Source organism: Mesoplodon densirostris, chromosome 1 (genome assembly GCF_025265405.1).
Source record: "Mesoplodon densirostris isolate mMesDen1 chromosome 1, mMesDen1 primary haplotype, whole genome shotgun sequence".
Taxonomy (NCBI): Eukaryota; Metazoa; Chordata; class Mammalia; order Artiodactyla; family Ziphiidae; genus Mesoplodon; species Mesoplodon densirostris.
Window position 1 is genome coordinate 74,986,708 of NC_082661.1, and position 14,783 is coordinate 75,001,490.

Genomic DNA, 14,783 nt, shown 5'->3' on the forward strand with positions numbered 1-14,783 from the left:
CCTGATTCTAGCAGGCAGGTAATTTACTGGCACCTCTCCTTATCTTTTTCAGGCTCAGTTTTAAACCTTGTTGGGCAGGTCCAGTCTAGCTTTTTGGGCCAATTATCAACCCACTGCCTTTCAACTCCAAATTCACCCTCAGTATTTGCTCTGAGATAACGGATTGAAAACTAAGCATTTCCCCTTCACAGTGAGCAAAATGTTAAGTTTTATCAGAAGAGGGACATTGTAGAAGGAAGGGTGTGTAGTGGTACCTGAGTATGGGGAGAGTTGGTGGCAGTCTGGTCCAGCAGCAAACTCAAAGTGCACAATCCTTCAACAACCTCAAAGCCCTAGCCTGAGTCCAGTGACCACCTTGCTGCAGCCCTCCTAATGCAATCACCAGTACGCTCCAAGCCTACCACCAGCAGCTCCCAGACTCCCTCTGCTCACTCACGCACCACCCTGTGCTCATCTGTGCCTCAGAGGGTTGTTTCCTGCATTAATTCCAACATGGGTATCACACTGTGCACCAATCTGGCAGCAAGCCAGCTCCCAACGCCCTGACCCCCACTGAGCCCCAGTCTATTAGCCCCAGCTAGCTTGTGAACCAGAGGGTTGTTCCCTGCTATGTGGCATCTGTGAACCAGTGTGGTCCAGGCAATCTACTGAACTTCACCATCCAGTGGGATGAAACCATACCTTTTCCAGTGAGATCTGAAGCCCAGCTTTGGGGAGAGGATCCCTTTTCCAAGTGTATCTATCTTTCCTTTGGTAATCTCCCTCAGCCCCAGGACACCCTTTAGAGTTCACTCTACATCTTTGTAGTTACTTCTCTATTAAAGCTTAACAATTCTTTAAACTTCCCCTGTCCAATTCTGTGTGATTTCCCACCTCCTGACTGTACCCAAATTGATACACTGTTTCTCTAGGGTGTGGTCTTTGATCCTAAAGCATGTGTTTCTGATGTCTTAGTTGAATGCCAAGGGTGTTAGCAAGGTTTCTCCACTCTAGCTGAGCTGGAATGTCATCTTCCAACAATGAATAACCTCTGGTATCTTCAATCCACTCTCAAACTTATTGCAGCCACTCTCTACCAGGCCTCAGAGTCTTGCCCTGCACGAATGCAGTCCAAGGAACCATGGGGAACACCCTCACAGTCTTCTGCTGCCTTAGCTCTATACTGCAAGTCTCAGCTGCTCCAGCAGCCCTAAAATCCAATCTCTGCCTTCTCAGCTCAACAGGTATATTTATACAATGGAATATTACTCAGTGACAAAAAAACGAAATACTGCCATTTGTAGCAACATGGATGGACTTAGGGATTATCATACTAAGTGAAGTCAGAGAAAGACAAATATTATATATCACTTATATGGAACCTAAAAAAATGATACAAATAAACTTACTTACAAAACAGAAACAGACTCACAGACACAGAAAATAAACTTATGGTTACCAAAGGGGAAAAGGGAGGGGGAAGGATAAATTAGGAGTACTGTATGGGATTAACAGATACACATGACTACGTATAAAATAAACAACAAGGATTTACAGCATAGCACAGGGAACTATATACAATATCTTGTAATAACCTATAATGGAAAAGAATCTGAAGCTGAACACCTGAAATTAACACAATATTGTAAATCAACTATAGTAAAATAAAATAAAATGGATGCCAGAATAATGACTACTCAGAATAAGTCATAGAAATAAATCGATATTTGTTTCAGAATTTCCTCCCCAAATACATTTTTGCAACTAATGTTCACTTGACTCTTTACTTAACTTCCACAATGTAAGAGAAGTAAGAATTAAGTTCTGATACCCAGTAGCGCTAATAGAGGTGTAGTTCATGATTCAAATTATAATCAACTCTTAAAGAAATGAGATTGATCTATGCAAATCCTATAATGGCTTCTCCCTGCCAGCCATCATAGATTAAGATATTGTGCAGGACTTCCCTGGTGGCACAGTGGTTAAGAATCTGCCTGCCAGTGCAGGGGACACGGGTTCGAGCCCTGGTCCGGGAAGATCCCACATGTCGCGGAGCAACTAAGCCCATGTGCCACAACTACTGAAGCCTGCGTGCCTAGAGCCCGTGCTCCACAACAAGAGAAGCCACCGCAATGAGAAGCCTGTGCACTGCAATGGAGAGTAGCCCCCACTTGCTGCAACTAGAGAAAAGCCGGCGCACAGCAACGAAGACCCAATGCAGCCAAAAATAAATAAATAAAATTAATTAATTAAAAATAAATATTCTTGGGCTTCCCTGGTGGCGCAGTGGTTGAGAGTCCACTTGCCAATTCAGGGGACACGGGTTCGTCCCGGTCCGGGAAGATCCCACATGCCACGGAGCAGCTAGGCCCGTAAGTCATGGCCGCTGAGCCTGCATGTCCAGAGCCTGTGCTCCGCAACAGGAGAGGCCAAAACAGTGAGAGGCCCGTGTACAGCAAAAAAGAAAAATTCTTAAAAAAAAAGATATTGTGCGACTAACAAACCAAAAATCATTGATATACAGAAACCTAAATTACCCATCTCCATACACATAATATTTAAAATGTAAATTCTTTAGAATTAGAATTGTTCCTGAATCATCCCAATATGGCATATTACCTCGGAGTGTGTCTCTTCCCCATTTTTAATTCACGCCCCTTTTTATAAACATAAAAGTCTCATTTGCTCCCTGACTCGATTAGAAAATAGTACCTATCATTTACCTCTCTACTCCCAAACCTAGCAAAGATTTTGGTAAATTTTATTTTCAGTAGTTTCTGAGAGAAAAATAAACAAATTACTTTCCAAACTTAAAATATTACATTATAAAATTATAAAACTGGACTATACACTTACATACAATACCATCAGTACTATACCATCTTCTTCGTACCCCACAATGGAGAAATTCCACTGTCCTAGAAGCCTGGTTAAGTATGTAATATTTTCTATTTTGTTTAATTAAAAATACTGAAGATAATAAATAGAACAGTTATTTAAGTCTCTACTTAAATAACATTTCTTTATACATTTCACATCAAAATTTTCTTCAAGTGTAATGAATTTTATTAAAGTCAACATTCCATAAAGCCAAACTCATATACTCAACTAGTTTATGAGGGAACTTCAGGCACAGGGACTTTTTTTTTTTGTAAATGTGCAGATTTATTTTTTCTAAATCGTCAAAAATGTACTTGTTTTAATGTACGAAAATTCTTTAGAAAGTCAAATCAATTATCTATTTTTGTTGGGTAAAAAAATCTATATCTTCATTCATCTCATGAATTTCATATTAAAATACTTGGTTGTACATTATCACATCACTTTAGTATTAACCTATTTTCTTGAAATTCCCAAATCTTAATGGTCTGCCTCTTGATTTCTCAATGGTAGGAACCATTTTAAACTCTTCAAGTTCACTGGGAAAATCAAGAGAGGCAAATGAAAGACAAGGTTCATCCTTCCCATCATGTAGATTCTGGGTACTTATGACTTTCAATCTTTGTACAACTAAGTATTCTAAATGTTTCTAGAATTTCCATCACTCTGTACAGGCACTGAACAGTATTCAGTCGCCATGAGAGTCATATTTCTGATTAGCAATGCAAAAATTATGAAATCTACTTAGACATTCCATTCTTCAGCTTGTAGGAGCGAATTAGACACACCTTACAATTACTCCCATCAGACAATTTTAAGAGTTGAAAGGGAATTTAGATTGTGGAATCCACATCCTTCAGTCTGCACACCAGGAATCTGAGGCCTGATTCCTCACAAAATACAGACTTTCCCAAAGACTTCCTTTATCTTCAAGGATAAACCTCAGCTGTCTCAGGATTCAAAATAACACAATTCAAATGTAAGAGAAGTATCTGTTCAGAACCATCAGCAACCAAACTAATTTTATTCTTATAAATTACCTTGCCCTGGCTGAGCCCAGGTCCCCAGCAGGTGTGAAGAGGGTCATGGGATACAGAGCAAATCCAGTATCCTCCTCCCTCTTCCTGCCTCCCAAGCACAGGGACCACAAAATTTGCTTTCGATAAAAGCCAAGGGGCTTCCCTGGTGGTGCAGTGGTTGAGAGTCCGCCTGCCAATGCAGGGGACACGTGTTCGAGCCCTGGTCCGGGAAGATCCCACATGCCCCGGAGCAACTAAGCCTGTGCGCCAAAACTACTGAGCCTGTGCTCTAGAGCCATCGAGCCACAACTACTGAGCCTGCGTGCCACAACTACTGAAGCCCACGTGCCTAGAGCCCGTGTTCTGCAACAAGAGAAGCCACCGCAATGAGAAGCCTGTGCACTGCAATGAAGAGTAGCCCTGGCTCGCCGTAACTAGAGAAAGCCCGTGTGAAGCAACGAAGACCCAATGCAGCCAAAAATAAACAAAGTAAATTCAAAAAAAAAAAAGCCAGGGCTTCCCTGGTGGCGCAGTGGTTGAGAGTCTGCCTGCCGATGCAGGGGACGCGGGTTCGTGCCCTAGTTCGGGAAGATCCCACATGCCGCGGAGCAGCTGGGCCCGTGAGCCATGGCCGCTGAGCCTGCGTGTCCGGAGCCTGTGCTCCGCAACGGGAGAGGCCACAACAGTGAGAGGCCCGCGTACCAAAAAAAAAAAAAAGCAAAAAGTCCTTGATAATCTTCTGTCTCTCCACCCCCTCACTGATTATTAAGGAAGCAAAGGAAGGCAACCATGGTGGTATGTCATTGGAAAGCATTTCATGATATCCTTTACAGGGGTGAGAGAAGAAAAAAATAGGTACCAGTTATTGAGTTCTTCCTAATATGAAAACAAAGTGTTTTATAAATACCTCATTTAATGTCTAGAGCAAATCAGTAAGATAATATTTCTGTTTCACAAATAAGAAAACTTTCAATAACACATTCAAAGCTGCAAAGCGAACAACTAAGAGACGGAATATTTGAACTGGGTCTTTCCGATCCTAAAGTCCATGCATACCTACTCTTATTGAGCTACTTACACTGTGTCACGCCCTACAACACAGGACATCAGAGCAGGACAGGAAACACAAATTAGTGCTACATTTAAGGAAGAAACAGCATAGATTACAATTGCAGAAAAAAAGTGAAAAGCCAAACTAAAACACAATATCTGAACTTGATGCTGCTTGAGTAAGAAACAGGCACAAAGAGATTCTGAGTTGGAAATCTACAGAAAAGTCAGGAGAAAAACAGGGTTTCCCACTTCCCCAGGAAAAGCATCCTAAAACACCTGTAAAATCTAATGTTTCTGAATTAAATTAGTAATTTCAGTTCTTAAGACACATATAAGCTAAAAGTATATAAAACAGACTATAGGAATCCCCAAATTATTTTTTAAATAAATCAACAGACTCTAAATGTTTTTGTGATAAAGATCTGCAACTGCTTACCAGAAAATCTGAAGTTCAATTTTTTTCCAGCTTTGTTGAGATATAATTGACATACGACATTATGTAAGTGTAAAGTATACAACATGATGATTTGATATAGGTACATACTACCAAGTGGTTACCATAAAAAGACTACTTAACACACCCATCTGAAATCCAAAAACCCAGTTATTTAACTAACTTAGCAGAACCTGATCAAAACTGACATGACGTTATCTATGGCCTTTGCTGATCCCAATTACTGTGGAAAGTCACTCACTTTGCTACAAAAATATTAATGTGTTTTATGTCTCAGAACCATCAGGAGAATTAAGTAGTAATACATGACCCCAAGTATTTTGGATAAGAGACTGTGAATCTGTGTTACGCTATTCCAGATACATCAATAAAATAAATGAGCAGATGACAAAATTATCAAAGACCTCAAAGAGAGTCAAAGGTTACAATTAAAACTTGGGAGTTTATGGCTCCTATAATTAGGCTCAGACCCTGAGAGTGTCCCTTTAGGTTGTTAAAGCTCTTGGAAGTGTTTAAGGGGAAGAACAGGGTTTCTACCCTAACAGACATCCTATTTACTACTCCAAATACTAGTGTAAAGCAGGAACTAATCAAATATACTGGCATCATGTGGCAATATGTTCCTACTGTAGCTGTTTAAGGGCATCTGCTCACTTAAATACAATCAGTTGCTATTAAGGAGTCATTTACCAAGTGCACGGATAACTTTCATGGCAAAGAAAAATCCCAGCTTCTAACAATGCATTTTCTCCAAAATTCAGCTCGTATTTTTCACTCAAAGGCCTTAAGCCCAAGACAAAACTTATTATTTGTACATATCCACGTTCCAAGATACATCTTTTTTTTTTTTTTTTTTTTTTTTTTTTTTTGCGGTATGCGGGCCTCCCTCTCACTGTTGTGGCCTCCCCCGTTGCGGAGCACAGGCTCCAGACGCGCAGGCTCCGGACGCGCAGGCTCAGCGGCCATGGCTCACGGGCCCAGCCGCTCCGCGGCATATGGGATCCTCCCAGACCGGGGCACGAACCCGTATCCCCTGCATCGGCAGGCGGACTCTCAACCACTTGCGCCACCAGGGAGGCCCCCAAGATACATCTTACTTTCAGCACTTTCACGTAACATGTCTTAAAAAGTATTATTTGTCCTTTACAGAAATGGATTTAGCATTTAGTGAGATGGGACAATTTTCTACATAGTGGATTAATGCCTCAAAAAAAAGGTACATATATGACACATTTTTAGCATTAGAAAAGTAGCTCTCCCACCACATGCTGCCCTGCACCCCACCTACCCAATTCCTAAAACGGAATTTAGGAATCAAGCCATTAAATCTTTACAGACTGAAAAATCAGGGACATCCTGTTGATAACCAAACAGACTAACAGCTGCTCATTGTTCTGAGAAGCATTTGTGCTGCGGAAGCAAATCTAGTACCAATGCCTTCTAAATGACCTACAGACAATGATTAAAGGAAGAGTCACTGCTTTTTATTTTATTATTATTAGTTGGCAAATGAGCATTACTGGCAGACTTTTTCCTGATGTCACTGGAAAAGCTACAAAATGAGTGTTGTGTTTTGGTTTTTTTTCTTTGAACTATAAAAAAATTCTTCACTTGAGGCTGTGAATAAGCCAAATAAGTCAAACACACAAGTGAGGCACTTGAGAAAAAGAAATGGATAGTTTTCAAAAGCCACTCAATCTAACAGTTTAAATCCTGCCAGTTCATAAACATTAATATATTTAATGGTTTAAAATATGAAGCGGTTTATCAGAATTTCTAAAGTTTGTTCTATAAAAGTTCAGAAGTTAAAAATGGCCTTTGCGCAGGCACCAGATGCGGTGCTTCCTGAGAAGAGCTACACCTCTTAGCATGTAACTGACACTCCAAACAGAGATCTACAGACAGAACCTACTCTAACACACCTTTATACCCTTCTAGGAAACCTGGGAGTTCTGTGTAGGCTCAGGGGATCCTTAACTTCTTTGCCCTCCCACCGACTGCTAAGGCCCCTTTGAGGCTTCCAGGCAGCAAGGAGCCTTGTGCAAAGAACACACAGTCCTTGGAGTCAGAAAGGCTTGAGTTTCAGTTCCAGCTCTGTGTATTGCTGGCTGTAAGATCTGACCAAGACTCTCTCCCTGACCTAACTCTGGTCAGGTTCCTCCAAGCCCTCTATGCCTTGACCTTCTGTGTCCATCCTTGTAGGGCCTGTACCACCCAGTTGCAGCAAAAATCTAAGTCTTGAAACCCTCCATCCTCGATATCTGATCAAATTCTACATCCCCCCGCCAAGTGATATCTGATGAGGCTGTCCTGCCTTCCACAAGGATCCTGCTAGGTCTGTTTAACTAGAATCATCCCATGCCCATTGTTTCTGATGTTTCCTCTTAGAATTTTCCATCCACTGACTCCTACTCTGCTCCTTGGCTATAAATCCCCACTTGACCACGATGTATTCAACTGAGCCCAGTTCTCTGCTGAGGTCTGCTGCAGTAGTTCCTGAATGAAAATCTGTTTTTATTGCTTTAACTACTATCCAGCTCTGGTTTTCTCGGACAGACCAAAGTTATGTTACTTGGTCTCTCTGAGCTTCAGTAACCTCAGCTATAAAACTGAAATAAAACCTATCTCACTGAGCTGTTGTGGGGATGAATACAGACTAAACAAAGATCACAACCCACTCTAGGCTATGATAAACAAAAAATACGTTTGAAAGGCCCTGTACTAGAGATTCCACCTCTAATGAATGTCAGCCAAGGCCATCCTAATTCACTGTTCTGGAATTCCTACAGGATATTTTAAGAATTTATTTCCAGTCTGTTTTCCAAAAATCTGTGGCCACATATTTTAATATTATAAGATAAAAAATATTCTGTGGCAGTTATAATACCTGGCTCTGGAGCCAGACTATCTCAACACTGCTGTGTGATCCTGAATGGGTTATTTAACCCCTCTACCTCCGTTTCCTCATCTCTGAAGTAAGAATAATAATAATAGTACCTATTGTCTTGGTGTCATTCTAAGGATGAAGTTAGCTAATACATATAAAGCACTTGGAACACTGCCTGGCAAATACAGTAAGAGCTCAATAAAAATAGGCTATTCTTATATTCTCAATCATGGTATATAATTTACTTCTCCATTTCCTCTTCAGTGAAACTGTTTCAATGAAAAAAAATTTGAGGTTCGTTAAGAAATAGTAGAAGTATTACAGAACGTTTGGTTAAATAGGGCTAGAGGACCCAAATGGCTAAAATGAAAACAGTCATCAAGTTTAGATGAAGAAATACACTGCTGACAAGAATATAAAATGGTACCACCACATTGGAAAATTGACTGGTAACATCTACTAAAGGTGAACAAAGGCATACCCCTAAATTGTCTAGAATTCCTAGGTATATAACCAACATAAATGCCCACAAAAAGTCATGCACTAAAATCTTCATACCAGCACTATTCTTTTTTTTTTTTTTTTTTTTTTTTTTTTTTTGCGGTATGCGGGCCTCTCACTGTTGTGGCCTCCCCCGTTGCGGAGCACAGGCTCCGGACGCGCAGGGTCCGGACGCGCAAGGCTCAGCGGCCATGGCTCACGGGCCCAGCCGCTCCGCGGCATATGGGATCCTCCCAGACCGGGGCACGAACCCGTATCCCCTGCATCGGCAGGCGGACTCTCAACCACTTGCGCCACCAGGGAGGCCCCCAGCACTATTCTTAATAGCAAACAACTGAAAACTGCAGAAACGCCCATCGACAGTATTGGGTGCAGTCACACAATGGGGCACTCCACAGTACTGAGAGTGACCAATTACAACTAACTACACACAGCAGTAAAGGTGAGTTTCACCAACATAATGTAAAGTGAAAGAAGCCGGACACCAAAGAGTATACATTGTATAATTTCAGTTATGAAAAGCACTAGGACAGGCTGGAATAGATGCTGTGATGCAACGCCCTGGTCCCCCCAGGAAGGAAGGATTATTCCCCCCAGCTTTAGGAGTTGCCAACACAACACCCAGCGGCTGTCAGCCCTCCTTAGAAACTGCCTCTGTGGAAAAGAGCAGCGACGCCCAAAGGCATGCCCTTCTTGTGCAACTCAGAACATCTCTGAAGGGCCTTTCCAGAATTCCACATGGGGTCAACCGAGGCTTCCAGAGACTGAACTTCAGCTCAACTTCTCCCCCTGCCCAATCTTGCTCTCTTCCTATCCCTTCTCTTCCACAAGTGTTGATCCCAAGAGCCATCCCTGATACACTTCCTGAACGCTAACCTCTCACTCTTAGAGTCTGCTTCCCTAAGTATCCACCAAGCAAATGAGATCTATGATGTGAGAAGTGAGGACAGGGATGACTACCGTGGGGAGAGCAGGTAATGACAGGAGACGGCAGGAAGGAGATCATCTAGGGTGCTGGTAATAGGCTTTTTACCTATTTGGGTGCTGGTCCTATGACTGTTCAAATGGGAAAAATTCATTTCATTGTAAACCTATGAAATATGCACTTCTTCCTACGTATATTATACTTCAATATGAAGTTAAAAGAAAATAAGGCAGGGCTTCCCTGGTGGCGCAGTGCTTGAGAGTCCGCCTGCCGATGCAGGGGACACAGGTTCGGGCCCCGGTCTGGGAAGATCCCACATGCCGCGGAGCGGCTAGGCCCGTGAGCCATGGCCACTAAGCCTGCGCGTCCGGAGCCTGTGCTCCGCAACGGGAGAGGCCACAACAGTGAGAGGCCCGCGTACGGCAAAAAAAAAAAAGAAAAGAAGGCAAATAAGCAAATGATGAGAATGGGACAGAACCTTAAAGAATATTTTAGTCTCACCTCCTTGTGCATCCCTTAAATAACCCTTTTTTGTGCACTTAAACATAGCTCAGTGAAGTCTAACCTGCGATTACAGACCAGCTGGTGACAAACCAGGCTAAGAACAGGCCCAGGCTTTGACAACAGCCTGTGTTGTTTTGAGCAAACCATACTCTTGTGGGTAGCAACAGGAGTCAAATCCGAGGCCGGGGAAGGGCCTGCTGCAGCCGGCTCACCTCGCTGTCAGTTTTGCCTTGCAAGGAGGGAGACTCTGAGGTTAGCCAAAATGCAAGCACCCCAAAGGCACCTTTAGGTATCTTCACCTTTGAATCTTCAGAAACACACCTGGCTCTGAAATCGGAAGACTTAAAAATGTTTCTAGTGTAAACAAAACAGCATGCTTGACCCTTTGTGGTGTTCTCTCAAGAAAGGCCTTTCTCTCTTACCATAGCTGTCTGTTTTGTTTTGGTTTTTTATTAATTAATTTATTAATTTTTGGCTGCATTGGGTCTTTGTTGCTGCGCTCAGGCTTTCTCCAGTTGCGGCAAGCGGGGGCTAGTCTTCGTTGTGGTGCACGGGCTTCTCATTGCAGTGGCTTCTCTTGTTGTGGAGCACGGGCTCTAGGCGTGTGGGCTTCATTAGTTGCGGCACGGGGGCTCAGTAGTTGTGGCTTGCGGGCTCTAGAGCGTAGGCTCAGTAGTTATGGCGCATGGGCTTAGTTGCTCCGTGGCATGTGGGATCTTCCCAGACCAGGGCTCGAACCCGTGTCCCCTGCATTGGCAGGCGGATTCTTAACCACTGAGCCACCAGGGAAGTCCCATCTGGCTGCTGTTATTATTTATCTATCCCTCCATTGCCTCCTTCTCAAAAGCAGTTTTTAGTTTATTTAGGTAATAAAATGTCACATCTTCCCCTTTTACATAGGGAATAAAAAACACAAATAGGACAAAATATGTCCTCAATAGGGAAGATAAATTCCTTCATTTTCTTCACTGGCTCTTAATGAGATTATTGATAAACTCATTCCTGACCCTAAATTCACCTGCATCATTCCCACAGTGAAAACCACTCACCCTATACTCTGGAAAACTTCAGTCCCAATGATTCCCTTAAAATGATGATGATGAAGACAGCACCAAAAAAGCTGAGAAACTATTGGAACAAAATCGTTACTTTATTTCCAAAATAATTTAGTTCATCTTTGAGATGTGAGAACTAAAGGCCATGGTGGTCTCTGGGAAACTCAAAGGGCTTTTGGTGCCCAATTCTTATGAACATTTTATACCAACAAAGAGGGAAGAATATGAGGAGTTTTACCTCATATGGAAGTTCTAATGCATTATTTAGGCTGGATCCAAGAGAAGAGTCAAATACATTGTAATCTTTTAACTTGTTGTTATTGTAGTTTTGTATCAGTATTTCTTAAAGAGTTGCACAGCCCCACAACTAAGGTCCAATAAAAATTTTCAGGCTTGCATAGCACAGGGAGATCAGCCGGTGCTCTGTGACCACCTAGAAGGGTGGGATAGGGAGGGTAGGAGGGAGACGCAACAGGGAGGGGATATGGGGATATATGTATACGTATAGCTGATTCACTTTGTTATACAGCAGAAACTAACACAACAATGTAAAGCAATTATACTCCAATAAAGATGTTAAAAAAAACACACAAAATTTTAGGCTCGATCCCAAAGAATAGCCAAACATACTTGTATTTCCTTTTAAACTTTTTTTTTGAAGGAAGATATCACAGAGTATATACAACTAAATTATTTAATTCTTTCTAAAAGGGTTTGCCTCTCAGATAAATCTAAGTAAATTCATCTCCCTTCAAGGCAGGGATGAAAAAGAATGCAATAATAACACGCATTCCATTCTTTAAACAAGAAGCTGGCTAGGAATTTCCCACACACTGTTTTTTAGGTCATTTGTTGATTTATTCATTTATTCAAACAAATATTTTTTGAAAGCCAACTCTACCCTGAAGCAAAAACTTAATTAACTCCTCTTCCTTACATATGGTTATAAAAAGATCTCAAAACCTCCCTTTTGACCACTAAGTAGAACTCTAAAACTCTCTTCCACCCCATTACAAGAAGCAATTTTACTTCCTAACCCTATTAGTCCTTCAATAAAGAACAGATGAAGAATGTCTTCTGAATGTTTTTTTTGAAAAGATACCACGCTTTCCTTCCCACTGAAATACCAGAAGCAAAAGTCAGACCAAATCTGTCCCCTGAGAAGAGTAACTCTGGACTTTGCTAAAGGGATAAGATGAGTGTTATCAGATCTGTATAATATGGTCAGACAAGAGCCTGTGTCACACCTTCCCAAGCTCGCCCATGCGAGCATGCCTTGTGTTTAGAATAGACCTACAGATGAGAGAAAAATCAAAAGTCAGGTCTGTTGTTGACACTTGCTGTGTCAGTAACAGTGGTTCAGCACTGCTGCCGTGAATACCTCAGTTGGTCCAGCATACATCATGGGAGATGGGAAGATGGCCACCACTGTGGTTTCAGGATTCAGGACTCCTTCCTCCAGCACTGCAGCATGCTGCTTCATACGCCACATCAGAGGAACATCATCGTCCTTTGTCCAGCCACCAAGAGGGTGAAGGAGAAGGACAGGGCGCCGGTAGCCCCTCTCTAGAAGTTGCTTATGGGTATCCTGCATTAATAGAGCATGGCCATTGTGCACTGGGTTGCGTAACTGAAATGCAAAGACAGCATCTGAAAGAGAATATTCAGAGTTACTAATAGTCCTTTTCTAACAGATTACCTTCCAAAGGGTAAGCAGCAATTCTTCTTGAAGCTTGATGCTTAGGATTAAGCAAACACGCATGCTCAGAATCAGAAACTGGTGAAAAACATGTACAGTGCTGACCATTTACTCCAAGGCAACACGATATAGTAATTATTACTTTACAAATCTTACAAGCCTGAGCATGTGTCACATAGTAGTGATAGATTTATAACAATTACTTTCTGAATTCATGGGCAACCTGAGAATGATAATCAGACCTTCTGGCCCTAATATCTCGGTTCAGCTGCTTGCAATGGATATAAATTCTTGGTCTATGCCTTAATTACCCATCAAGTCAACCCTGCCGTTGGACCTAAGATACTCCTTTATTGAAGGAAGACAGAAAGACAGAGATATGTAGAGTTTAAAAAATCTACTTACTATCCAAATAAGCTCATTTATACTGATTACTCTACTTGACTGGAACCCAATGTTGTTTTGTGATGCCAAGTCTCAATTTTGGATTGTAGTTTAGCAACAGCAATATCCCTTACAAGGACCATTGCTATTACTCAAATGTTGAAAACTGCTGGATTAATTAAACTGGTTAACTATGTAACATCTGATTACAACCCTGGCTTCACTCCTACGTGGGGCTCTTGCTATCAGAAGACCTTTCTTAGAAGGCATGGTTCCTTGGAGTCATAGAGTAATTTCACAGAACAGAGTAACAATGCAGTTAGAGGAGCTCTGTATTTGATGCCCTCACAATATCTGATACATCATCACGCCATGTTGATCCAATCTTGACTCAGAGAGGAACAACTTCCTCTTCCCGAATAATTTTAAGCCAAATAGTACAACATCCCCAATCTATTCTCAATTCTGACCCTCTTCTATCACCGTGACAAAAGGCAAAGAAAGAAAACTATGGCACCCTACTTGACCAGGAGATTTTTGGGGACACATCCTGTGATATTCCAAGATTTAGAGCATTTTCACTATGCTTTGAAGTTCTCAAGTTACCTTTTCTTGAGAAACAAGGCTGGTTTTCACCAAAGAGATAGCTGCTAGCTTTTATCTGCTAGTTTTAGCATGCTCCATATACTGCCAAATGGTGATTCTTCTAATTCCATCATTCCATCTACATTTATTAGTTGAATTTCTACTATAAGTTAGAGTTTCCACTTCTCCTTATATGACATAAAGTACAAAAAAGAAGTCTTGATACAAATATGTGAGTATTTAAAATTATGCTGCTTTAAGGAAATGGGAGGAGCGGTACAGACCTGAAAGTTTTTCTCTCCTTTTAAAATCACTTCAAACTTTGGATATAGTATATGGATATCAAAAGATTTCAAAACATCCCTTTTAGCCATTAAGTAGAACTCCAGAACTCCCCTTCCCCAAGACCAAGAAGGAATTTTACTTCCTGACTCTATTATACTCCAGTCCTTCCAAAAAAGAACAGATGAAGAATGTCTCCTGAATACGAGCACTAACACTGCTCCATTTAGGGGGGATTACTGCCTGAACTGAACTTGCATTCTGATTCTGGCCTAAATCTCATCAGCAACTTTAGTTCTCTCCCCTCTCTTCCCTTCCCTTTGTACTGCCCATTCTTTGTAAACAGCCTTGAAGCACAACAGAGACACTTACTAAGCATTAATAAATCCTACTACTGGGCTAATGTGAGTTACTGCACTGATGGAGAGGTTGAGGGCGAGTGGCTCCAGGTTTGCACCACGGGGAGGAAAGAGAGTAAGAGGACTCTGGCCCAGCATAAGCCTGTAGCACCAGGGCCGAGGAGATGCCTGCATGGTAGGGGCAAATAGGGCCAGGGCTGAGAAGACAGTTCATTTG

General features: G+C 41.8%; 1 protein-coding gene across 4 annotated transcripts in view; it reads right to left on the reverse strand.

Moving 5' to 3' along the window:
• PAPSS1 (3'-phosphoadenosine 5'-phosphosulfate synthase 1) overlaps window positions 1-14,783 on the reverse strand; it is a 109,443-nt gene that overhangs the window by 21,154 nt on the left and 73,506 nt on the right. For all 4 annotated transcript variants that reach the window (XM_060104579.1, XM_060104607.1, XM_060104597.1 and 1 more), the window contains one exon: window positions 12,639-12,907. In XM_060104579.1, coding sequence (XP_059960562.1) covers window positions 12,639-12,907 — 269 coding nt within the window. The remainder of the gene's footprint in view (window positions 1-12,638; window positions 12,908-14,783) is intronic.